The sequence below is a fragment of the Diplotaxodon limnothrissa genome, linkage group LG22, assembly GCF_057381915.1.
Source record: "Diplotaxodon limnothrissa isolate DT_005_m linkage group LG22, D_limnothrissa_male_GT1.1, whole genome shotgun sequence".
Lineage (NCBI taxonomy): Eukaryota > Metazoa > Chordata > Actinopteri > Cichliformes > Cichlidae > Diplotaxodon > Diplotaxodon limnothrissa.
The window spans coordinates 20,347,995-20,374,658 of record NC_140616.1 but is presented as its reverse complement, the minus strand read 5'-3'; the positions used below and the strand labels follow the sequence as shown (position 1 = coordinate 20,374,658).

The 26,664-nt window shown below is 40.9% G+C and overlaps 1 protein-coding gene across 2 annotated transcripts in view; it reads right to left on the bottom strand.

The window, feature by feature from the left end:
• rapgef5a (Rap guanine nucleotide exchange factor (GEF) 5a) overlaps positions 1-26,664 on the bottom strand; it is a 46,156-nt gene that overhangs the window by 7,579 nt on the left and 11,913 nt on the right. The window contains exons 3-12 of one of the 2 annotated variants that reach the window (XM_085345888.1): positions 24,970-25,076; positions 24,293-24,414; positions 21,657-21,834; positions 16,347-16,428; positions 16,162-16,210; positions 15,946-16,031; positions 12,425-12,604; positions 5,386-5,531; positions 4,331-4,431; positions 6-84 (exon numbers count right to left, since the gene is read on the bottom strand). In XM_085345888.1, the coding sequence (XP_085202014.1) occupies positions 6-84; positions 4,331-4,431; positions 5,386-5,531; positions 12,425-12,604; positions 15,946-16,031; positions 16,162-16,210; positions 16,347-16,428; positions 21,657-21,834; positions 24,293-24,414; positions 24,970-25,076 (1,130 nt within the window). The remainder of the gene's footprint in view (positions 1-5; positions 85-4,330; positions 4,432-5,385; positions 5,532-12,424; positions 12,605-15,945; positions 16,032-16,161; positions 16,211-16,346; positions 16,429-21,656; positions 21,835-24,292; positions 24,415-24,969; positions 25,077-26,664) is intronic. The other variant, XM_085345887.1, reaches the window with a different exon arrangement.

Genomic DNA, 26,664 nt, shown 5'->3' with positions numbered 1-26,664 from the left:
GATATTGTCCCAGCAGGGCCTGACAGAGGTCATGAGTGGACATGAACACCAGATACGTTAACAGGAAATCATCCAGCAGCATTTCTGAAAAACAGAAAAAAACATTGTTAAAAATCTAAAATCCAAGATATGTTTTCTCCTTATCTGTGGGATTAAGATGTGGAAAGCCAAAACAAAGTATCTTATATTCTTCTATCTTTCAATTAACTTCTGATTTCCCCAGATGAGCAGCAGAAGTTAGTTTCACTTTAAAAATCAATTACAGCTTTTTAAGATACAAAAGAGAGGTCAAACGATAAATCTTCAAGCTTGAGCTCAATGCCCTATTTTCTTCTTTTACTTGCCCTTCGACTAGACTTAAAGCAGCAATAATCACATGTTACATGAACAGTGTCTCTTTATAGTGAGGAATCCAAAGATAATTATAACCCATTTTCACAGTTCCCAGCAAAGCATTTTTAATAGTACACATTTATTAATAATAATAATAATAATAATAATAATAATAATGATAATGATACAGATGGATACATAGCAAACTACAACTCCAAACATTCACACTCTTCTCTTTCCCTTTACATGGAGATCTCCCCCTTCCTGAGCCTGGTTCTGCCAGAGGTTTCTTCCTCTTAAAAGGAAGTTTTTCTTTCCCACCTACACAAAGTGCTCGATCATAGCCAGCTGTTTGACTGCTTAGAGTTTTCTCGAGAATACTGCAGTGTCTTTATCTTACAGTATAAACTGCCTTGAGACAACCATTTGCTGCATAATTAAACTTGGATTGACATTAATTTAAATATTCTGGAGTTTAAAGTTACTTTCTTATGTCACCAATCACTCCCACACAGTCCTGACGAAGCAGATTATACTTTCTTTATAATTTTACCCAAAGCTGCTTTTTACTAAATATTGAGCTATTTTTCTTTGTCAAGAGAATTTTTGATGTCTCACCAGGTTTTTTGGGTCCCCGGGGGAAAATTTAAACAAACCTATGACAATGAGCAAGTCAGGCTTTTCTTCCTCTTGGCTCATTTTCCAAACAACTTCAAAAACAAAAAAAAACCTACTCAAATTTATCAGAGTGGAGCGAGCTAATGTGCAAGATAGAAGCCAAGAGTGTGTGTGAGACTCAGCAGGTGATCAATGGGTAAGAACCAAATATAAACAGCCCTCGTGGCAGATGGGTAATGAGCCATTGTTGGTGCTGTGAAGAAGTTGCTCTCTGTGTGTGTGTGTGTGTGTGTGTGTGTGTGTGTGTGTGTGTGTGTGTGTGTGTGTGTGTGTGTGTGTGTGTGTGTGTGTGTGTGGTGTCAACTCTTTCCCTGGGAAAATGTGTGACCCACATATGACTCTGTCAGGCAGAGAGCAAAGAAATCAATTATAGAAGACCGAGCATAGGCTGAAGCATTAATATTTTATCAACGGCCTTTGCTTTAAAAATAAAAACACAACTCTTGAGAAATATTTTAAGCAGGTCTGACAGTACTTATCACTTTTTCAGAACCCCGTTCACTCACTTTCCTCACACTTCCTATTCAATCTGAGGAAGTGGAGCCCTTTCTTGACCATTTATCAGTTCTTTTCCTGTTTCCCACCCTCTGTCTCTCCATCCTAAAGTATCCCCATCTACCCCCTCCTCCACTCCACACACCCCCATTTTTCATTTTCTCCTTCTTAGCGATTACATTTCCCCCTGCTACTTCTCTCCTCCTACATTCACCCTCTCCCAGCTCTCTGTGATGATAAATATCCATTTTCATCTTCAACATATGCCCTCTGCGTTTACCCGCTGGCACACACAAAGTCAAACACATGCGCTCAGACACACACATAACACCCTGATGAATAACTCACTGAGTTCTGACCTTGGGCATTTTATCTCTTGTGAGAGAGAAAGGGGTGGAAACAAGAAGAGAGAGAAACTGTGTGTGTGCTGAACTAATCGCACTAATCTGCTGCTGTGTTTTTGTTGCGTCTGTGTTCTCTTTGTGCGTGCACGGTGCACGGTGAGGGGTGTTTGGGGTAATCGCTGCGGAAGCGTGTTTGAGCCTGTTCAACATGCTGCACCGTTAAGCCACCTAAAACGGCATACTGATGCATTCACTCACACACACACGCATACACACACATACACATATGTGCTTATTCAGGAAACACCAACCATAATGCAAAGGTAGACATAGACACACACACAGATGGGGAGAAGATGAAGATAAATTTTGCATTCCCACTTCCTCCCTTCCCTGTGCTGTCATAAAAAAAGCAAGTGTTTTCTCATTTTCACTAAATAAATATCAGACAGAGCTCCTCCACAAAGACCATCTCAGTCCTCTCTTGCTCTCCTTCTCTCTCTCCCACATTTATCTCTCCGTCTTTCTTCGTTTGCTTCCTGCAATTCAGTGAGATGGCTCCCTGTGGACTGTTGGGAACTGGTGGTGCTGAGGGGGCTGATGCATAAAGGAGCCTTGTCTAGAATAGATGCTAACAGACAAGTGCAGGGTTTTATAAAATGAATGCCGGGACCCAGACCTCCCTCTGTGATTAAAGCATTATTATAGTGGACCTGGGATCTGTGATGGCTCTGAAATGTAATTAGAAGGAAAGAAGTCAAGACCCATTGATATTTAAGAATGCCAATTTTTCACCACGATTTTAGTGCTTTCTAAATTCAAATATGATCACACATCCTCAGCCCTGAGTCTCAGCACTGGCTCACCCCAGGGCTGTGTGCTCAGTCCACTGCTCTACTCTCTCTACACACACGACTGCACTCCTCGCCACCACAGCAACATCTTTGTGAAATTTGCAGATGACACCACAGTGGTGGGGCTCATTTCCAAGGGAGACGAGTCTACGTACAGAGACGAGGTGGAGCAGCTGACGTCATGGTGTAAGGCCAATAACCTCCTCCTCAACACTTCAAAAACCAAAGAACTCATAATAGACTTCAGAAGGAAAAAGGCAGAGATCCAACCACTATTCATAAATGGGGACTGTGTAGAAAGGGTGGCAAGCTTCCGCTTCCTGGGAGTCAATATAGAGGAGAACCTTTCCTGGAGTGTGAACACCTCCGAGCTGCTGAAAAAGGCCCAACAGAGACTGTACTTCCTGAGAATTCTCAGGAGGAATAACATCACACAGAGACTGCTGGTGTCCTTCTACAGAGCCACCATTGAGAGTGTTCTAACTTACTGCATATGCATCTGGTACACTAGCTGCACAGGGGCTCAGAGGAAAGCACTCCAAGGGATCATTAATACCGCCCAAAAGATCACTGGCTGCCCTCTCCCCACACTGGAAGTTCTACACAACGCCCACTGTTTTAAAAAGGCCCAAAACATCATAAAAGACACCTCACATCCTGGCCACTCCCTGTTCGAACTGTTGCCCTCAGGCAGACGGTACAGGGCAATCAGAGCAAGGACTAATAGACTCAAACACAGCTGTTATCCAACTGCAATAACACATCTGAATACTACAAAAAAATGTCCATCACGCCACTCTTGTGTTAATCTATGCACGGTCTGAAGCATGTGTGTGGGAATGTATGTGAATGTTTTACTGTTATATCTTATTAGTATTTTAAGTATTCTATCTATTTTATTTATTGAATTTTATTGTTTTATTTATATTTTGATATTGCTAGGGATGATGCAATGATCGGGGACCATTCTTAATTTCGTTGTTCTCATGACAATGACAATAAAGTTTCTGATTCTGATTCTGATTCTGATAAAAGATTAACTAATTACATCAAGGATTGCTAATATTTCCTGAGTAAAAGATTACTGCACTATAAAACAATCCATAATGTAATAAGCTAGACTTAAGGTTTGTGTAAATGTGACATGACAGTTAACACTGAAATCGTTTGCGGCACAACTGCCTAAAGCACCCCATGGCAATCATTTCACAAACCCATTAGAGCATTTAACCTCCTGAATGCTCCTCATATTTGTGGCCACTGACATGGCTGAATGAATGCACATACACGCACACCTGGATATGGTTTGAGGGCTGACTCATGCAGCCACACACAGGCTCAAACACAGCAGGGAAATGCTCATACCTCACAGGTCTGACCCAACTTCGGGGAAATTAAAAGAGACAGAGAGATCGGGGCTGGGTTGTGTTGTAACTTGCGCAGCTGGGAAACAAAGTCCTTGGCAAGAGGTGTGGGGCCTCATTTAACACAAGATACTAAGACTTACAATTAAACTCTACACATTTATGCCATGATGTAGATGGTTCTTCACAAAGACATGCCTCTGACTACAGCTTCAAGGACAATCAAATGTGTGTTTGTGTGTTTACATGTCTCCAAACTCACCGCTCTCCTTGTTCTCTGGTGCCCCTCTTTGGTCATCCAATCGTAGGTCACTTAGCAGATGCTCCAAAATCTTAAGCGGCGTACCGGACACCACCACATACCTGTAAGATGAAGAGTTGCAGTAATCTTCCTCAATATAGCAAGAGGACCAAGTACCACTTGTGTTCCTCCACCCTGCCACCCTGCCTTCGTCCATATACTCCTCCGCGTCGTCGTCATCAATGTAGCGAAAATGGGGAACATTAAATGCAAACATCTCTGACTTGCTTCCATCACCATCATGACTGCTATCCTCCTCTTCATCGTCATCGTCTTCATCACTATCTTCATCTAAATCCTCCTCTGCCTCTGCAAGCGTGACTAGCTCAGAGGTCATCTTCATATCTAAACTGTTCCCAGTTCAGCCCTGTAAGGGTCGCTCATTCTGGATGCAAACTGCTCTGCTGTCTGCTCCTGTCAGCCGAGAGCTCCAGAGATTGAAACCCTCTCTCTGACAGCTCCTACAGTAACTCTGACAGAGAACCAACGTCTACGGAAAACACTGAAAACTGCTTACACACACATACACATACACCCACTTAACCTGCCTGTCACTGACACTCCCTGCATTGTGCCTTAGGTCAAAGACTGTGGTATGCTGTGCTATGTGTATTCAATTCAAAGAAATCAACTTCGAAGAACTGCACTTGGAAAGGAACACAGATGTGTAATTATACGTACAGCATAAGATCCTAAAACACACTGATATATGGAAGGAAGTAAACCAGTCTTATGTGATCTATTTTCCTCTTCCAGCTGAAAACAAAAAGCCATTCTCTCCTTCCTGCACTCTGCCAGAAGCCAAAGCATACATTATCCTAGACAAACACATACACGCCCACACAATTTTGACAGCCCTACTGATATTCTGCTTGCATATGCAAAAGTGTGTGTCTGCAACTTGATATCCCAAAGAAAAAAAACTAAAAACCCAAAAGAGACAGGAGGACTATGATTATGTTTTCATTGCCATTGTTAGTGTGGAGGGCCCTCATTATGCAGGAGGAGGGACCAACCTCTTGTCGCAATCCTCCTCTCTGGACCCGCCCCCGGACGATGTTGGTGAGGGCCTGTCCGATGGCGATGTCACTGATGATGTCACTCTCCGCAACACCAATACGTCCCGACCTCTCTCCTTTAGACAAACCCTTCCTACCGCCTCCTAAAAGAGAAAATGTGAGAAAAATATAACATAGTCAGGCAAGGACAAAACCACTGGAAGGCGATTAAAGGAGTAGACGCAAGATTTCAAACAGTACAGAACAATACGACGCATCCCATGTGACTTTCTTACGTACTCTGTAGTGGATTTGAACACTCTTTGTGGTTTTTGCCAACTTTGTTTATTTCCCATCTGCTTTTACCAAACATTTAAGCAAATCAACTGCCTCCTTTAGCTTATAACTGTGGTCTCTACGTGGTGTTCAATAAATAATATAAAATTAAAGCGAAGGATGCATTTAAAACAGTAATTATATAAAATGTGGTTTGTGTGATTCTATTAAAGAAAGCAGCTAGCATGCAATTCTAGTTTTTGTAAACCTCTCAGATATTGCCCTTATTATGTGTTTTTCCAACACATAAGCAAACTCACACCTCAGTTTTAATCCACACTTTTAGACACTGCCTGTGTTGGCAGCTTCAAAGGGAAGGATTGCATTTCCTCTGCCTTTGGAAAGATTTCAAGAATTATATTACAATGAGGACATCTATGAATGTCAGCTTTAAATGATCTCCGGCTCCATAAATGTGCAGCAACTTGATCCATGACTCTGATACACGCACACAAACACACAGACACACGCTCCTGCTATGATGGTGCAGTGTAACAGTAACAGAGCTCCAGGTGAACGAAGGAGCACAATAAGAAAGAGCCGGAGGAGAAGAGAGAAAAGCAGAGGAGAGAGAGAGAGATCAAAGGAGCAGGAGAGCAGAGATGGATAAAGAAGCGACGTCTCTCCTCCAGATGCTCGCTGCAGTCTCTGTCCCAGCCAGAAGGACTGAGCAGCAGTCACAACTGACACAGAGAGTCAGTGCAAGGCTGTTTTTTCTCTTTAGCTGGCCATAAAATTAACAATTTAGATGTAACATTTCCACTGACTGATAAAAAGAAACCAAACCTCTGAAAACAACACTAACTAGATCTTAAAAAAATGTGCTACGCTTCATAAAAGTGTGAACAACGCACTAGATAGTAACTGCTTTTGCAACGATCTGTGTCTAAAGTGAAAATACAGGGAGTGCAGAATTATTAGGCAAATGAGTATTTTGTCCACATCATCCTCTTCATGCATGTTGTCTTACTCCAAGCTGTATAGGCTCGAAAGCCTACTACCAATTAAGCATATTAGGTGATGTGCATCTCTGTAATGAGAAGGGGTGTGGTCTAATGACATCAACACCCTATATCAGGTGTGCATAATTATTAGGCAACGTCCTTTCCTTTGGCAAAATGGGTCAAAAGAAGGACTTGACAGGCTCAGAAAAGTCAAAAATAGTGAGATATCTTGCAGAGGGATGCAGCAGTCTCAAAATTGCAAAGCTTCTGAAGCGTGATCATCGAACAATCAAGCGTTTCATTCAAAATAGTCAACAGGGTCACAAGAAGCATGTGGAAAAACCAAGGCGCAAAATAACTGCCCATGAACTGAGAAAAGTCAAGCGTGCAGCTGCCAAGATGCCACTTGCCACCAGTTTGGCCATATTTCAGAGCTGCAACATCACTGGAGTGCCCAAAAGCACAAGGTGTGCAATACTCAGAGACATGGCCAAGGTAAGAAAGGCTGAAAGACGACCACCACTGAACAAGACACACAAGCTGAAACGTCAAGACTGGGCCAAGAAATATCTCAAGACTGATTTTTCTAAGGTTTTATGGACTGATGAAATGAGAGTGAGTCTTGATGGGCCAGATGGATGGGCCCGTGGCTGGATTGGTAAAGGGCAGAGAGCTCCAGTCCGACTCAGACGCCAGCAAGGTGGAGGTGGAGTACTGGTTTGGGCTGGTATCATCAAAGATGAGCTTGTGGGGCCTTTTCGGGTTGAGGATGGAGTCAAGCTCAACTCCCAGTCCTACTGCCAGTTTCTGGAAGACACCTTCTTCAAGCAGTGGTACAGGAAGAAGTCTGCATCCTTCAAGAAAAACATGATTTTCATGCAGGACAATGCTCCATCACACGCGTCCAAGTACTCCACAGCGTGGCTGGCAAGAAAGGGTATAAAAGAAGAAAAACTAATGACATGGCCACCTTGTTCACCTGATCTGAACCCCATTGAGAACCTGTGGTCCATCATCAAATGTGAGATTTACAAGGAGGGAAAACAGTACACCTCTCTGAACAGTGTCTGGGAGGCTGTGGTTGCTGCTGCACGCAATGTTGATGGTGAACAGATCAAAACACTGACAGAATCCATGGATGGCAGGCTTTTGAGTGTCCTTGCAAAGAAAGGTGGCTATATTGGTCGCTGATTTGTTTTTGTTTTGTTTTTGAATGTCAGAAATGTATATTTGTGAATGTTGAGATGTTATATTGGTTTCACTGGTAAAAATAAATAATTGAAATGGGTATATATTTGTTTTTTGTTGAGTTTTTTTTTGAATCACAAACATACCTGTATAACATTTAGAAAAAAAACTGAGACAAGTTTGCAGAGAGCAACACACACACACACACACACAAACACACACACATCTCTGGTATTGTACGATGAAAGGATCAGTCTGATCCCAAGAGACAGCAGGTGGGATCTGACTTGTGTCAGACAAAACAATATGCCCAAAGTGGTGTGTGTGTGCAGACATGTTTCAGTGATTCATATTCTATGGGAGTGTGACACAGATGTGCAGCAGCAGCCATCACATCCAGTGTGCTGTAGCGTGTCTAATTCCTTTTCTAAAGGAATGATAATTGCTGGTTGATGGTACCTTTACACCCCCTCCAACTTGTTAGAATAGTAGACTATCAGGCTGATCACCTGAACAGTTATTCAACCATCACACTTCCATGTTTAGAGCTCGTACTGTGATAAGCCAACAAGAAAATAAATATGTCATTGCACTGGGGTTTGTTTGTTTTTTGCTTAGTTCTTCTACTTTATATAACATTAAGTGTTACCTTAAGACCTTCCAAAACACAGCAAAGTAATAACTTTGATATAATTATTCTATACAGAAGAAACCTGAGCACCACCCCCTAACTCTTGTCAGGCCCAAAACATTCATACCAAAATAGCAAGGAATGCAACTGTGAAATCCCCTAGGGCTAAACTTTATCTAAATTTCGAGATAAACACAAACACTAAACTAAGCTGAATTCACAGACCTGAAAAGCAGACAAAAACACCATCCACCTGTAGAGAACAGGGACTTTCATAAAAGGACATAGTCCTAATTACATGATGTTTAATTTACTCTATAACATGCTAAAAATAATCATACGGAAGGGTTAACAACACAGAAATGCAAACAGGATATTAGCAAAGCAGTGACAGCTCATCTGACAAACCATTATTAATCACATTATGGCCTGGCACAGACACCGCGCCCAGCGACCCTGATCTGGTGCCGAGATAACAAGTTTGGTGGCCTAAGGGTCTAAAGGGGACACGGCACTGAACAGAGACTGGGATCGGCTTTATCACGAGTCTCCCTTCTCTATCTCTGTTGACGCTTCCTGTCACTCTACACCATCAGATATATAATAAAGTGCTCTAGAAATACACTTAAAAAAACACACCCATTATGTAACCAATTACAACTACTGTAAAAACAAAGGAGAAGAAAATGTTCTGCCTTCCTGATTCAGTAGCAAGCTGTTGATCTTTCCGACAACACTTACATTCTTTACACAGATGCCAAGAAAAACAACTCTGAGCCAAGAATGGAGGAAGGCAGTGAGACAACACAAACACACGCAAGATCAAAAATCTTTCAGAAAATGCAGCAAAGTAAAACTTGCAGCAGTAACACTATGACAATTAGTAACATGCACGCAACATCTCACATACGCTTCTACGTCGTAAGTGCAAACAGCAAAATGAGAGAAAAAGCGTTTAATGTAGCCATGGAAAAGACGCAGAGGCATGAAAAAGTAAAACTATCCAAAAGGGCACTTGTGGAGAGGAGGGGTCAGAAAGTTGTGCAATAGAAAAAGACAGTGAGAACAAAAAAGAAATGATAGATGAAAGGCAAGAGCCTGGGAAGTAAAGTGAGGGAGACAGAGGAGTGTGGGAGAAAGCAGCATTTACAAAAGACAAAAAACAGAAACATTTTACTCAAGCTGCCATGCGTTTTAGCAAAACATCTGATATGAAAGGAAAAACAGGGGATTTCAGGCAGTTACACATCAATGACAAAGAGAGAGCTTTCCAAATAAATAATGGACCTGTTTCAATGCCTCCTTACTTTACTGTCTCCCAATAACACCAACATATCAACCTCTAATGTATAGACTAAAAAAACTGTAGGTAAAAACTGTGGGTATGACATTTCTGAAATGTCTCAAAGGCATAAAAAAAAGAGCTTCTGACATTTCTTTAGACAGTCACTTGTTCTCTGCTAACAGGTGTATCGGTCCGTTTCTTCCTGTTCTCGTTGCTCCTTCCTCAAGCTCTCCTGCGTTCACCCAATTTTTCCTGTCCCCCCGCTCCCTCGCCCCCTGTCTGTCTCCAAATTGTGCAGACTTCATGCTCGAAAGGTTTGAGAAGTCGAAACAGAAAAAAGAAAGCTCAGAAACCTGGGGACACGCTGCACTCGTCACAGGGTCAAAGAGTTCAATTTGAGTGTGAAAAACGAAGGATATATTTATTATATATATATTCAGCTTTGTACAGGATTTGAAAGTCTCTTTTACCCTCACTGTTTCTATCAGTTAGTCACACACAGACACACAGCATGACGTAACGTTGTCAGGAAAGGTGGATGCCCATGCAAAGCCTAAAGGAAGCACTCTCTGTTCCTTTCCTGTTCCTGCTAATGTATGTGTGTGTGTCAACACTGACAAAGCCATATCTTTGTTATGATAGCTCTGTGCCTGATTCCTGGAAATAATGGATAAGAGTATAACACACAATGCTTTTAAGTCAGCAGCACACAGATAGTATGTGCAACCACACATAGTGGGACACACATAAAGCATTAATCCCAAAACCTGCCCAGTGTGTAGTGCATGGTGTAACACTGAAGAACCCTTTGTGTAGGTGGACCTCTCGAAACTTCTAATGCTGATTAAATGTGGAAGAGTAACAAAAATGCAAGTCAGAAATGACTATTGAGAAATGGAAAAACCCAAAGCAATGCAATGACACATGAGTTAAATCACTATGGAAACAGCCCACACTGGTTTGTCAGAGCTTATCTGTCCCAAAAAAAAAAGAAAATCACCATGACAACCCAGTAAAAGGAGAATGGTTTCTGTTGTGTATCGAGCTGGTCGTCTAGCTTTGGTTTCTGCTAAATTCTGCAGCCTGAGCTGAACGATGAGCTGAAACAATAACACCTACGAATAAAAGGTCAACTGAGTTTAATCAGGGCTGCAAAGCATCTTTGTTTCAAAAGATGTTTTTAATAATTTATGATGTTGTTTGGCTCAAAACTGACACACGTATTGGTCACATGCAGTTTAAACTGCTTACACTGTAGTGCTATACAGCAACACCTGGGGATGTCACACCACACTTTTATGCTATAATATTAAAGGCATGGATAAATCAAATAAGAAATGTGGCCAGTAATGCACCTTACACTACTTGTGTTCTGGTATATGAACAAGTGCACTTTTTCTTTTCAACAAGATTTTGTCGATAAGGCACCTTAAATGTAAATTATACTTTATAGAGAAAAAATGCTTTCAGTGCTGATGCGTCATTTATGTAAAGAAATCTACACACAGCCAGGCTGCTTTGAATTTCTGTTTGACATCCTGGAATAACCAAACAGTGTTCTGTTTACTCTGACAAAGTAAAAAATGGGCACGACTGCAGGATCAATAAACTACATTAACTTAAAGCTATACTTGCTCAGATTTATGTTACATGAGATAAATCCTTCAAGAGTCTAAATACAGATATAATGATATTGATACCTAAATGTTTAGAGCATAATGATTAGATTGGAGTCTAGTTGATCTCTCTCTTGCATCCCTCCTCTAATATATAAGATGATAAAATACAGTATATTTTTATTGTGTACATTTTCAAGAAATGAAACTAGATTTATGCACACTTTAGAAAATCCCTAAGGCTGGGCTTCAGTCAGACTCACACAGACACACAACCACGGTGATGCAGGGTGAAATGTGACTGCATTTCCTTCGTTTCCGGCCCTCAGGTGTACTGTAGAGCAGGATCATACAGTACAACGCTTCACTAACACCCCGCTCATTATCAGCCCACTCTGACTCAGCCTGCCACAGGGCAAGCAGCACATGAACATACACATGCAAGCGCCCACGAATGATTATAAGCTCTAGCCAGCAAACTGACACACACACACATCTACACGCACACACACAGTACTTGACAGCGTGTAAAAAGAGTATGAGATCACGATGCGCTAAGCCATTATTAACACCCACATTAGATGAGCTACAGAACTGGTGTATGTTTAAAGTAAAGTGATCTGAATGAACCCGAGCTCTGGGCGTCTTCAGTGATAACTTTAGTTGGCGTGTGCATGTCAGTGCAGAATTGTGCCCTCATGTACTGAGAAAAGGTCTAAACAGGCCAGGCGTGCTGGAAAATACATGCATGCATGCGTGCCTATCCCTTAGCTGGACAGAACCACCAATAATGATGGTGCTGAGGAGGATTTACTCGCATGATCCCTGGCCTGAATCCATGAGTAACTCTGACCTGAGGTGTGTGTGTCCCTGCTTAAAAATGATGACAGTAATGACAACATTAACCGCATGACGTCCATTACTCTCCACTCACATTAAGCGTGCAGCCACAACTCTGTCTGCAGATTACATGGTAAGAGTTCACAAGACAACGTCAGCAGTCCTGCCGATACTATAAGATGTACTATAATATCAAACTATAGCACTCTCTACTCACCGCCTGGTTCCTGTCGGGTAGACGGTAGTTGTGGTTCTGCAGCAGCCGACAGCCGTCTTTGGCCAGCCGCTGCACGGCCTCCAGCCCCAGCCGGCTGGTTAGCTCCTCGCGGCCGCACACGGTGCCCATCCCTCCGCCGCCGCTGCTGCTGCTGTCCCGCAAAGCACACACACCTCCCAGCTGCAACGCAGGAGGCATGAAGACATATCTCAGCCCGCAGTCCCAAGACATTGTAGAAACACTCAGAGTATGTTTGAGGAATGGAGGTCAACAAAGTTTGGTCATAATCCAGAAACACACAAGGAGAAGTTTTCTGTTGCCCCTATATATCCATGTGAGTAGGATAAGAAAATGTGGTAATCCTAGCTCTCTCTATCTAATCTTGTTCTCCCTGTTATTATTACTTGTCTCTTTATTCTTTTCTATCTATTACAGTCACTAATTCCTTTTTATCTACTGAACTTCTCTTTGTCTCAGTCTGACTGCTCTGTGTCAGAGGATCTGGTGGAGAAGGAATGAGAGTGTGTGATTAGTAGTATAAGTGGGCGGGAGTGGGTGTCTGTGTGAGAATAGTGTGCTAGGGTGCAAGTGTGGTGTCTGTCTCCTCCCCTCTATAGTCAGTACAGAAATCTGCTACTGTCCTGGTAGTCTAGCTGAGGCAGATGAAATAAGAAAGTGGATAAAAAGGAATGTATAACATCGTGACCTTAAAAAAGGAAAATGAAACAGGAACATATTTCCCTGAAATAGCTCAAGGATTCTGGAGAAACCAGTGCTTTTGTCCCTAGATATACCTGACAATAGAAAACATTACTGTGTGCTAGTATGATGGTTATCACCGGTGGCTGGTAGCCTGGTCTGTTTATTTTCCTTGGAAGAGAGATAGAAAGGGGACGGGGAGGGGGGGGGTTCATTTGGCTGGGGGTGGGTGGGTATCCTTTCCTGTGGGCTCAACTATCCCACGGTGCCATGTTCCAATAGAGGGTAACACACACCCCTGCAGAACATCGCTCATTTTTGTTTACTAGGAAAACACCCCCCCTTCCCCCAATGGCACCACTTATCTGGCAGAATAGCCACGTACACATAGACATTATATCACAACCCCTGTGCCATGTCCCTTACTACTTCCTGCAAACCTGCTTTCAGCTTCCTGTCAACGACACACCAAGATAAAACGCTGACAAATGTGTGTACTTGAATTGTCCGCCTGTTTCTTTGATTTGCTTTAATTTTTCTATGATCTTCAAGTGTTTAAGCTAAATTAGAAAGCACTATATTTTAGAGCCTTTTGAGTTTAACAAAATATCTGCATAGGTTAAAAAAAAACTGTACGCCAAAGGAAATGAAAGTTGAAATTCACATTGTTATCCTATACGTTTTGCAGTTGTACTTGTTTATTAACATGCAACACCTATGTTACCACTACAGTCTGCAGCAGCTCCTAAACAGCTCCTGCAGGATCAATGTAATGTCTGGATCAGATTCACTATTCACTGTATCCACCTGGGTTGCATAGCAGTTTCCACAGCATTCACGACTGTACCAACATAGTGAGGAGTCCTACATCATTTACTTGTAAATGTACATTAGTGCCTATATTCATTTGCAAATGACTCTAATTCGTTTAAATTATGCACTTCATTTGTTGCTGGTAATTAAAGCAAAACTAGTTTAATGCGTTTGTAGTCAGTGAGAGGCAGAATGAGGAATGAGAGTGGAGAAGACGATTCCTCGTTAAGAACAGCTCTACTTCGAAGCGGCTGGATTCACAATGTGTTTGGGCTCATTTGGATATTTTCTCTTTTTCCTCGGCCAACAAAACAAATATGAAAATTTGAGCTTGTCTCATAAATAGCTTACTATGTTAGCCAGAACTCACTTCCAAGCTGCCAAAATCCAGATAACATGACATATTCAAACAAAATAACACTGTGCAGTTAGACTTTGTGGATTGATATTTAAAAGGAGGGATCAAGAGAGTAAAAGGAACGTGTCACTGTCAATTAGCTTTTCAGTATATGTGAAATATAAAAATCCACAGAGGAGCAACAACTGAGCAACAGCACAACACAAACACATACCAACAACATCCAGTGAACTGAACAGGTTATAATAGAATTGCTGCAGTCAGAAGCAAAATATAAATATGTTTAAACATATATGTTTTACTCTCTAAAGAATACTTTATCTGCTTTAGACCTCCACATTTTTTTCAAATTGATCATCATTTACACTGAAAATAATAGAGACATCTAACACATCACAAGGCATCACAACAAGCTGAAGTGTGATGAGCCAAAAACCAAAGAGTGGAAGTAAAATGTAAAGTGATCCGTTGGCTCTGTGTATGAAATGGTTTATGTACATCTAGGAGGGATGGCTCAATGCACAGTGCCTTTTTCCTATGATGAACTATTTCTGTCTTGACTGCAGTAGTCTCCTCCAGGAGGTCTCAATATGCATGGGGCTTGAGTGGTCACTAAATGATTATCTGACTACCAATATTACAAGCCTAATATGCTATGGCCTTTGCAGTCACCCCAGATCATCCCACCTAGGAGAGGCTTAGGACCAAGGTGTCAGGCTAATGTATTTTTAGCATTTGAGAGACACAAATTTCATTATTAGAGGGTGAACAGCTTACGATGCACTTTCACACGTTGTGACCACACAAACTAGTTGTATCAAACTGTACTGTCCACAAACTACACTTGCATGCTCCAGGCAGACTTGACAACAACTACTTCTTTGTGATCCATGTGCATGTCTTCAAGCACGTATAATCCTAGCCTTAGACAGTGCTCTAAACCACCATCATCAAAATACCAACTAGGGAATAACCTTCAGAAGAATGGTGTTTCACCGATGCTAAAAAGCACTGAAGCTATTCTAGTGTTGCATGATGACCCAGCACCTCACTACGACGCTATATGGATTTTCCTTTAATCTGTCACCCATCCGTACACATTACTATATGTGTGCAATTGTGTTTAAAAGCTGTTCTTCCTCCTGTTTTCTTGCTCTTTCCTCATTTCTCCGGTGTATCCACCGAATTAATAATTCATAGAGAGAAAGTTCTGGCTCTACATAGTTGGGACCAAACAGATCTCCCTCTGCACTTTGCTCTGACCCTGTTTTCTACATTCAACCCCATGTGTACCCCCTACATAAATTCAACCTGCAACCTTTAAGAGACAAAGATAGATTAAGCAAAACAATTATCATTTTTATCTCTTCATTTGGAGGGGATCTACAAAGTCTGTCTGTGGATCAGACTTTGTATTGCTGCATCAAGGAGCTACTAGAATGTGTTTATTGTGCCCTATTTAGACACTGAAATAGCTTCTTAACAGTAATGCAACAAGAACACAAACTGATTCGGCTGTAGGCCTACTTCAGGCAAGTGCAAACTGTCGAAGCAGCAGATTTCTTTTGTAAATGAAATTAACTTTGAAAAATTAATTGAAGGACAAGACTATGGTTAAAAGAAAAAAAGGGGGGTTAGAGACGGTTTTTACTGCGTGTGTTACCGGACTGCTCTCCTCGCTGGGCGTTCGAGGCTCCTGGTGGCTCGTCTCTGCTGTCTCAGAGTCCTGCTCTGACACTGTAACCAATCAAACAGCAGCACATTAACACGTTTCTTCTTACAACATGACATTGTCCTTTTCATTCTGTCTTCTCACTGTGGAAACATTGAAAACACACACACATACGCATCAACTAAATGTACTTACAAGCTTTACGTGTCTTTCGCGCAAGAGCAGCCGCCAACTCACTTTGCACCTATAAGAAAGAAGACTGAAGATGTTAGACCACAAAAACATACACAAACACATCTGGTGAACTATAACACACTCCAGTTTTCATCTAATGTTTATCTCATTAGATGATGATGCTGTATTGACCCTGCCACACTGACCGTAGAAGTGAGTCTCTCAAGAGCTTTCATCTGAAGAATCTCACTGCAGATGTCCCTGTTACCTTCAGAGTCTTCCTCTGACCTTGGAGAGAGAGAAACACCTTTACTGGTAACTAACTGGTTCGTAAAATTTAAATAAAAAACCCCACAATGACAAAAGTTTCTTTTTAAAGTCCTCACTACACTGCCCCCTGGTTTAATAAGAAAGAACTACAGCCAGATCCAAATTGGTTCTATTCGTCTGAATAGCAGCGATGTTGGTACATCACCACTTTCCTATTTAATAAATTAAATAAGCTGACTTTTTTTGTGGTGGAACCTTATTATAATTTTACAGTGACTTCATTAAGGTGGCACAACAAGTTCTCAAACAACAACCGATGAGAAATCTCATTGTAAAATATCGTGAAAGTGCACAAGACTTTTTCGTGACTTTGTTTTACCTGTATTCAAAGTTGCCAATTACAATTAAATAGAAGTTTTGACATAATTGTTCTATAAAGCTGATTATGAATGCTAAACATTTTTAATGAAAATTAAATGAAAACATGACTGCTAAGGTGAATTCACGGGGAAAATCGTATTCCCTAAAGTTGTACCGACCCATCTGAGTTATCATCCTGTGTTTATAGTTCCTCAGGGCCTGCATGGTTTTGTATTAGGAACTTCTCATCGGCCCTTTCTCTTTTTCATGTGGTTTATGCAAAACAGCTCGGAGACACACCCTTCTGTTGAAGTTAAAGTGGCCTAGTTTGTGTGTGTGTAGGTACTGGCAGTGAGTACATCGGCTCACAATTTATATAGATGTGCAGCTCTTGTTGAGTTTTTTCTAAAAGTGCTCTGTGAATATATTTAGGTTTAACTTCATTTGTGTGTGTGTGTGTGTGTGTGTGCGTGTGTTTTGGGTAAACAGGCGGTTGTTTGGGGGTAAACTCTGCAGTATAACTCAGTAATAATACAAGATTGCACTGAGTTTGCCTTCAGTGGCGACACACTGCACCCGAGGGCCTCTCATCTAATATGTTCTCTTACAAAACCACTGTTTGAATTGGTCTCCCACATACTGCCTCACCCCCACATGACACACACATATATTCTCCCTGCCTCCAGCACACAAACACACACTCACGCACGTACACACACGCCCCAATTTGCATACAATTTGGATTTTATCAACAGGTGCCGTAGGCACTTGTAATAGTTGTAGAGGAAAGAAGATGAAGCCCTGTGTGACTTTGTGTGTGTGCATTTGTGCTTGTGTGTGTGTCTACACTGTAATCTGATAAGAGAACGGTGGATGCAGAAGCAGGAGAGATGGTGATAACGCATAGCCTTCAGCCTGACACTTCAGCTTTGGCATAGACAGAGAGAGACAGAGGCAGGCAAGACATCAGATGCCTGGAAGGAGAGAAAACCTTTCCTTATAGCTTAATTGGTCAGAATTACTGGTTTCTGTTAACAAACTCAGTGGAACAATAGGAGCAAATTATTCATTTTTGTTTGTTTCATACTTTACATTTTTATTACCCATAAAATCTAGAAGCCCATTACAAAACAAAGTCTATTCTGAGCCATGATAAATGCTAAATTTATTCCAAACAGTGTCCTTAATTTTGTTTGCTGTTGTTCATTTGGTAATTTGGTGACTCACCATGAGCCTGAATGCACCAGAGCTGAAAAAGAGGTGCAGTAGGAGGTGTGTCACCGGTCATTAAACAACACAAAGCAGAAATTGATACGAGATTATGATGATGGGTCACCTCCTTGTTCAAATTGTATCAGAGTGCACGGCACAAAGAGCAATCTTTGACACAGAGATCTTCGGTCAGAATAATACAACTACATAACGTAGACACTGCGCACACGCATGTAGCCATGATCTGAATTTTTCTAGTCTAACAACAAAATAAAGGCTTTTCAACGGACTGCGACAGACTGAGTGTGAATCATAAGGAGGACGTGTTCTATGGAATAACCTCCTCTCTAGCTAAAACCCTTCGCTATTCTGCTAGACTGGCTTTTTTGGCTTTGCTCGCCTCCCTTTTAAAATAGAGAGGGCTATAGATCGTCTAGTGTAGTACCAGAGGACTATGCAAAGCAAGCAAGTACGTTTTCCCCTCTCAGGCGAACGGTGGCATATTTTAGCTCCTGGCAAGTCTGCCTCTCCTGCACAGTGCAGAGAACAGCGTTTTTCCACAGACAGGGAAACCAGCAAAATAATTGTTATTGACAACCACCTCATACATCACACAGTAAAGTGTGTATATGGACTATGGGTTACAGTATATGAAATACACAGTGTCATGCAGGATAAGAAAGGGATCCAGTGTCTAATAAATTGTTATTTTTGAAACATTTCCTCCTTTTGTCACTTTTAGTGTTGCTTGTGATCTCAACTTATTAACTTTTTAAGCAGTTGACACAATATTGTGTAAATTGTTAAACTACTGTAGTGTAGATTGAGTTGTACTGCACTCCATAATATTCAAAATGTAATGTTTAGTTTAAATCCTTAAATGTAAATGTAGCAGAGCTTATTATACTGAGTTATGTCACACTGGGAAGATGCTCATATGCATGTCGCTGTGTCATGGGATTTGGCAGCTGTATGCAGTTGATATTCAGTGCATGAGATATATTGATGTTCACATCTAGAGTACCCAAGACATTTCTATATAAGCAAGATTTACTCTTTATGTAATGGGAGGTAAAGCGTTTGGAAAAAGAATGATGCCAATCTCAATTTTTTTTAATTGCTGTTGTCAAAAAAAGCTCATTAAATGAAAACGTCACTGACTTAATCAAAGAAAGATTCTTGTATGACAATATTGGATTCGCTCATGTCGCAAGTTTAAACTTGCAATCTGCCTGAAACCATGACATTCCTGTCAATTTATAACAGCGAAAACTAACAATGAACTGACAAATCTCAGTGATGAAAATGTGCCTGAGAGCGTGTCATGTTGCTGAGACGCAGAGGTCCTTGGAGACAGAGTGACAGTGCTGGCGTTAACTGAATGATATTGAATGAAAGTAGTAAACCTCTTCTACACATGATGCACCAGAGCAAGCCCATTTAATTAGAGACGTGTCCTTCTTTTGCTTTACTGAAGCAGCAATCACTCAATGGTCAGCTCAGGCTGTGCAGCCAGTATCGTTTTAATTGTTCTCTTGTTAGATTAAACGGTAAAACACATGACGCAACGGTTCATGGGAGGCAGTCACACCAGACTGCAATTTAAATTTTGCTGCAGCATCTTTTTTTAAATATGCATTATGTTATGTTAGGTGATGTTTTATTACAGTTACAAAGAGAATCAATATCAACTGAGTCATATATTTAACAATTCATCAGCTCACTTTGAAGCAACTAGTAGAGTAACGTCAGCTATTTTCGGCTACAAATATTCTCTAAGAGGGCCAGAGGATGTAAGAAAGAGAGAAAGACAGAGAGAAATAGCCTGCAGAGAAATGATGCGACAGGCAAAGACAGACACAAAGCAACAGAGTCAAAGTAGCAGTGCGAGAATCCTGAATGGAAAATCTCATTTTTATCTGGTCTATAAAAACTAAATTGCTTCATTTTATTCAGATGCAGTTTCCAAAAGAAAATCTACAATCTATTTGAGCCAATATGGCACTACATCCATATTGATTCTTAGGACAGACATATTTACAGTCTTTTAAATATAAATGAGTGATTCAGCATGTTAAATATGCAATAAATTTCTTTTTCTTTCTCAAATCAAATTTATAAACTCTTCCAGCACCTGGTAGGAGTCTGAGTGCACATGTCGTGCATTATTATGTATAGAAAATAACCATACCTACAATGCAATACATGATAGTCACATTCAAATATGACATTCAATTCCCCCCGACTGTCTTTTTGTCTCTCTAATGTCTCTAAATGCACCTTTTGATGTTGTTACTCAGAATTTCCTAGGCACGTTCCCTTGTTCCTTCGCACAAACACACACTGGTCCCTGCTTTTGTCTGACTGACACATCGAGTTCGGTAGCAGCCTCGACAGGAACCCCACACACGGAGCAACAAAGCAGGGAACTCTGGATGACACCGCTCTGCATGTTTGTTTCTGTATGCGTAAGCATGCATCAGAGCTCATCTCGCATATTTGAGCGATCGCATCATGCATCAGCTTGTGTGCAAAGGCGAAGGCTGATTTTTTTCTAGGGCTGCGGAGGTGTGTGCGCCAGCAACTGGATGCGTCTCTCACATAAGCAGATTGGGGATTTGAAACAGTGAATAGAGATTAAGTTCCTTGTTGGGATTTGAGGAAAATCTTGGACAGCGTGTGTATTTGAGTTGCAAGGTCAGATATGTACTTGCAAGGATTGCAACATTTCCGCCAAGTCAAACACAGTCACATGTCTCTTTGCACAGTACATCAAATAGACAAATGGCCTCAATCTCTAATATAAACCGGAAACCTGTCGCTTCAGCTTCGATATTTTATTAGTGCAACAAGCTTCCACTTCAGGTCAGTGGAGCTGTGGTATCTGTCACTAAGATTCTAGCAACAGATCCTTTAAGTCCTGTAAGTTGTGAGGTGGGGGTCCCCATGGATCGGACACGTGCCATATGGTTACCGAGCAGAACATTGCCCGAAGCTTCACACTGCCTCCGTGTGCATCCTGTTGCCAGGACGCACACGTACCCGGCCATCCACATGATTCATCAAACCAGGCCACTTTCTTTCGTTGCCTGGTTCTGATGTTCACACGCCCATTGTTGGCATTTTCAAACTGAGGACAGGATCAGGACAGGCATCCACCTTTCCATCAGAACTAACACTAAATCTGTTTGCAATTTGACCTACAGTAATGCGTCTGTTGAATTGGACCACACAACTCAGTCTTCGCTCCCCACATGCATCTGTGACCCTTGGCCAGCCATGGCCATATCGCTGGTTTACCGCTGTTCGTTCCTTGGACCACTGCAGAATCGTCACGACAATTTTGGACCTCATCAAACTCACTCAATTCCTTACGCTTTCCCATTTTTTCTGCTTTTCTAGGAGATCAACATTGAGGACAAAATGTTCCCTTGTTTCCCAATATAGTCCACCCACTAACATGTATCATAATGAATGTTATTCCTGAGCAGTGTATTTATTCATGAATTTTTGTATCTTTTATTCAAAATTTTATCTGCAAGAAAATATTTGAGGCCAATACTTAAAATACTATTTATGAATTATAAGTGATTCAGATTTACAACATAATCTTTCCAATACATAGTGTGCATTTCTATAAATCCATACATGATCAGATTTTACTGGACACTTACGGACTATTGGCTCCACCTCCTGAGCGGAATTGGACATATGGAGCTAGTTGTAGGAGGAGCTTAACAGCCTCTGGCCACTCCCCCTCATTGTAACGAAATTCACAGGAGGGAGAGTCACACTCCTCAAAGCTGAACTGGTAGTAAGAGTTGGAGTCTGAAAACACCACCCGCTGGTCCACTGGAGAGACAACAAATAGAAACACATACACTGTGATGAAAGAGAAGCAATGGCACCTTTTAAAGCACATATGCTGGCAGCATGCTTAAAGGGGGCTTCTTTTGTATCAGAACCATGTTGTCTCATTAAGCGTGTAATATATAATTAATAGTTCAAGTGTATAAATATGATCAAAGATTGTTATGCCTAAATCACAATCAAAGCTAACAATCAGTCAGGTACGCGCTCAAGCGTTTCTCAACAGAAGTTGCCATGTGGCACGTTGCTGTTCTGTTTATTGATTATTATTTAGTGCAATCTTTGTGGAGATAAACATTATACACTCAGTGGCCACTTTATCAGATACACATTTTAAACTACTGAATTTAAAACAGCCTCAAATTGAGGAAGAAAGTTGATTTAAGTGACTTTCAACGAGACACGGTTGTTGGTGCCAGAAAGGCTGAAATGAGTATTTCAGAAACTATCGATCTACTGGGATTCTCCCACACAACCATCTTTGGAGTTTACACAAAATGGCCATGAAAGAGAAAATATTTAGTGAGTGGCAGTTCTCTGGGTGAAAATATGAGGTCAGTGGAAAAAGACAAGAGTGCTTTAAGCTGATAGGGAGACAACACTCAAAAAAACACTCAATAACGCAAAGTATGCAAAAAGAATCTCTAAACACAACATATCGAAACTTGAGTTGCACATGGGCCACAGCAGCAGAAAACCACACCGAGTGCCAAGAAAAGAAACTGAGGCCTGAGTCACACAAACTCGCCAAAACTGGACAATAGAAGATGTGGGTCTGACGAGTCTCAATTTGTGCTACAACATTGAAAAGAAAAACATGACTCCATCCAGGCTTGTGTCAACAGATCAAGCTGCTGGTGGAGGTTTTGGAGCATTTGAAGCTTGGGTTCCTTAGTTCCAACTGAGCATCGTTGAACACCAGAGTCTACTCACGTTTTGTTTCTGATCATGTCCACCAGATCTCAGTCCAATAGAGCACCTTTGGGATGTGGTGGAACGGGAAATTTGGATTGTGTATGTGCAACCGACAAATGTGCAGCAACTGTGATGCTGTCATGTCAACTTGGACCAAAATCTCTGGGGAATGTTTCCGGCACCTTGATGAATATGTACCATGAGGAATTAAGGCAGTTCTGTAGGCAAATAGGTGTCCTGGTAATAGTAAGTGATCCCTAATAATGTGGCCAGCAAGTGTATATATTATAATATCTACAGCGGTAAAGCCTTCTAGAAGAAAGCATCAAACAAACAAAAAAGGCTGTCACACTCTTAAAACAACCACCAGGAAGCAAATTATTTAAGCCACGCTGATTTGATTTTTATGTTTAACAGCTATTTAAACAACAACTGTGCCCACTGTAAATGTATTCTGTGTGGGTGAAATCCACACGGAGTGAAGTCTAGACAAGTACTGATGTGAGTCAACGCCTTCATGTGAGTTGTTACCTCCGCCAAAGAGGAGGAGGTGTGATTGGCCTGGTTTGTCTGTTCGTTTGTTTGTTAGCATGATTGCTCATAAAGTTTTGTATAGATTTGCATGAAAATGTAACCAGAGATGTGGCTCGAGGCAGTTTAGTCAATCCACATCTGAATCAAAGAATTCCTGGCAGGATTATTTACGACTGCGAGTTAAAACAAAACTGAACATCATATCACCACAGATCCATAAAACATTTGAAGAAATTTGGAGACATTATTTTGATTTTCAAGTCAATATCACAAACTCATTCAATTCCAGATATCTTGGATTCAGGGACTCAAGGCACACATGGTGTAGGTGGAATTTTAGCAGAGGTGCACAGTGTGGGAATTTTTCCTCATATCGAATTAGTACTGACAAAAACGAATGAGCACTTCTAAGTTGTAGTTAACGAGCAGAGACACAGCAGACAGAGTCGAAGTCCTTTTATGAGTAACTGTGGATTAGCCAGACTGATGAACTGCACCTGAACACAACTGTTCATCCTCTGAAGAAACATTTACTGCCTTTAAAAGATGAATTTACAAAGATGAAGAATGCAAACAAATGTTTATATTACCCCGTTACTAGTCCACTTACACCCAGGCACAGCGGGGTATGAATGGAGCAGTCTGATATTAGATTAACAGACTCGTAGATGTGTCAGTGCTTAGCAGGGTGTTGTTAACAGGGAGATGTTTTGGGGAGAATAATTATTGAGATTATTCGGGTTATTGGGGGCTTCAGTGTAATTTAATTGTTGGAAGTTTTATCTCAGAGAGCTAATTCTGATAGTTCATTTGACAAGATCTTAATTTAAAATCAGGTTGAATCAGAAAATGAAGCTTTTTATATTACTTTGTTTTGTTTGGAACTGGTATCTCTAAAGATGTGTAGATTGTTGTTGAAGGTGACTGTGAATGTTAAAATGCAGTACACTCCGCAGGCATGGTCGGTGTTTGTGCGTGTATGTGTTTTTACCAGACAGCAGGACTCCCAGCTCCAGCAGCACCTGCCAGACACGCACAGCGGTAGTCCGACAGCGCACATACACACATTGCTCACACAGCCACTGCACCAGCTCCACTCCCACATAGCTACGCCTGTTAAAATACACAAATGAAGATTTTCAGCACACAAATATGGCTACACAGTGTTAGCATGCATAATACATACACACACACACACTCATATGCTATTCTTCCCTTGGCACACAGTTTGTCATTCTTATTTAGTCAATACCCATTGATTATTCATTAGTTCTCTGTAAGCCTTTTCCTCCAAAACACTGAACTATTCCCATCTGCATTCCCTCAAATAAACTCCTCGTCCATGTGTGCTTCTAAATGCGTTTGTCTGACTGTACGTGCAATGATTGTTAAGAGTATCTATTTATTATTTCCCCAAGATGTTTGGACTGATTTTACATACATTTCAGTGTAACGTTACATGCCCCATTGTAGTACATGTATTCCCAGACTACCTTGTGCTTCACTGCAAAACATCTACATCCTGCTTAGTTCGTCACAGAGCAAAAACAAGTTGAGCGACCAATAAGGATGGAGCACAAGAGTGACTGTGAGTCAGTGTATATGCTTCACTGGACTCATCGATTCAGGTCTGCACAAAGACACGCAAATAGACAGAGACAAGTGTACCGTATGATTCTGGCCAGGTGTATCTTGTCCTTTGCTGGGTACGGTCCATGTGACAAGAAAGCATTCCTCACAGCCCGACCAGCACATGGAAAACTCTGGGAACAAGACTGATATAGAAACAATAACATAAAAATAGTGTTATAATGTTAAAACCTGCGAACTTAAAAACTAAAAAAGGACTAAATGCCAAAACTCTCAGTATTGGTTTAAACATGAATTTTTAAGTATAACAAGCTAATGTGGCTACATGCAGCTGTCATTGACTGGCTCACAAGGACAGCTCGATTTCTTTCCCCCTCAGGAACTGAACATTGACCGTCTACACGCTCAGCAATAATCCTGCTATTGATGCTACCGTAAATAAGACCGTATTTCAATTAAGCTGGTTACATGGGCTGTTTGTTCTGTTCTATTCATATTCCCCTGTTACATTCAGCAGAGTGAGGCTCACTTAGAAGCTGATGAGGCTCCACTCACATTATGTTACAACATTAGAGACTCTCTTTATGTCCCTATCCCATCTTTTTTATGTAGTGCAGCTTTGTGGCTGCTGTGTACACAGGTTTTTCATAATAGATAAGTCACTAGGCAGTACACATGGTACCTGAAGAGTCCTATATATATAATGCATATAATGGCATTATAAAAAGATGAGAAGAAGCATGAACACCGTGAGAGGATTTCTTCACTTTGACTCAAAGAGAATTTTTATAAGTTTTGATGGTTAAAAAATCAGGATCACTTTGACTCTTTTTGGCTAGAACTCACAAATTTTGTAAAAGTAACCAATTTTCACAAAGACAATCCACTAGGACAGAACAATGACATTTTAACGTTTCATAACCAAGGTTTAATGCTGTGCCTGGACAGACCTGGGTGTAAACAGCAACTTTAATAATTGTCATCATATTATCATGCAAAGGTAAGAGCAGAAAACCAGAACATCAGTGTTAGACAAGTTCATCAGGCTCACAAAGGCTCCATCAAAGTTACAGGTTATTCTTGTGCGTGAAGTGTAGCACACTGTTATATCCAAGACAACTGAATTTAGTTAACCACTAAATGAAGGTTCAGGAGTATTATGAGTCCATGGTCAATGGTAACCACGCCAAATAAAGAATGGAAATATGTAAATGCATCAGCATGCCGTAGCATTGACCATATTACCATATTACAGGCAACAACCGTGCCTTACTAATGTGCGACCCAACCAATAGGACAACACTCTCCATAACAACGTGGAAAAGCAACATTTCAACAAGTTATTACATCATTTGGTGTTTCAGTAAGTTATTTATTATCATTTTATGCAAAACTTGTTAACATCAAGACCTGCCATCAATAGTTTGAACTGAATATTGTTCAGTACATCAGGAGCAAGAATTTGATGAAATGGAAAGTAGTGTGCATGAAAGTAATACTGTGAAACTGAGGACCCATTAGGTGACCACTGTGTGAAAGTTTGCTTACATTCTAAATAATACTACAGGAGTAGTTCATTTGTCCTTTGACCAGACGAGGTAAAAAGTATTGGAAAAGGAACATTTAAAGTGGTTTGAAGTCTGAGTTAATTTCCTAATTAACTGAAACTTTGGTTATGTTTAATATGAACATTTACTACCGTGATAGTAGATTTTTGAAAAAAAAAAACAAACAAACAAAAAGCAAAAACACAACAGGACCCCTTTAACTTTA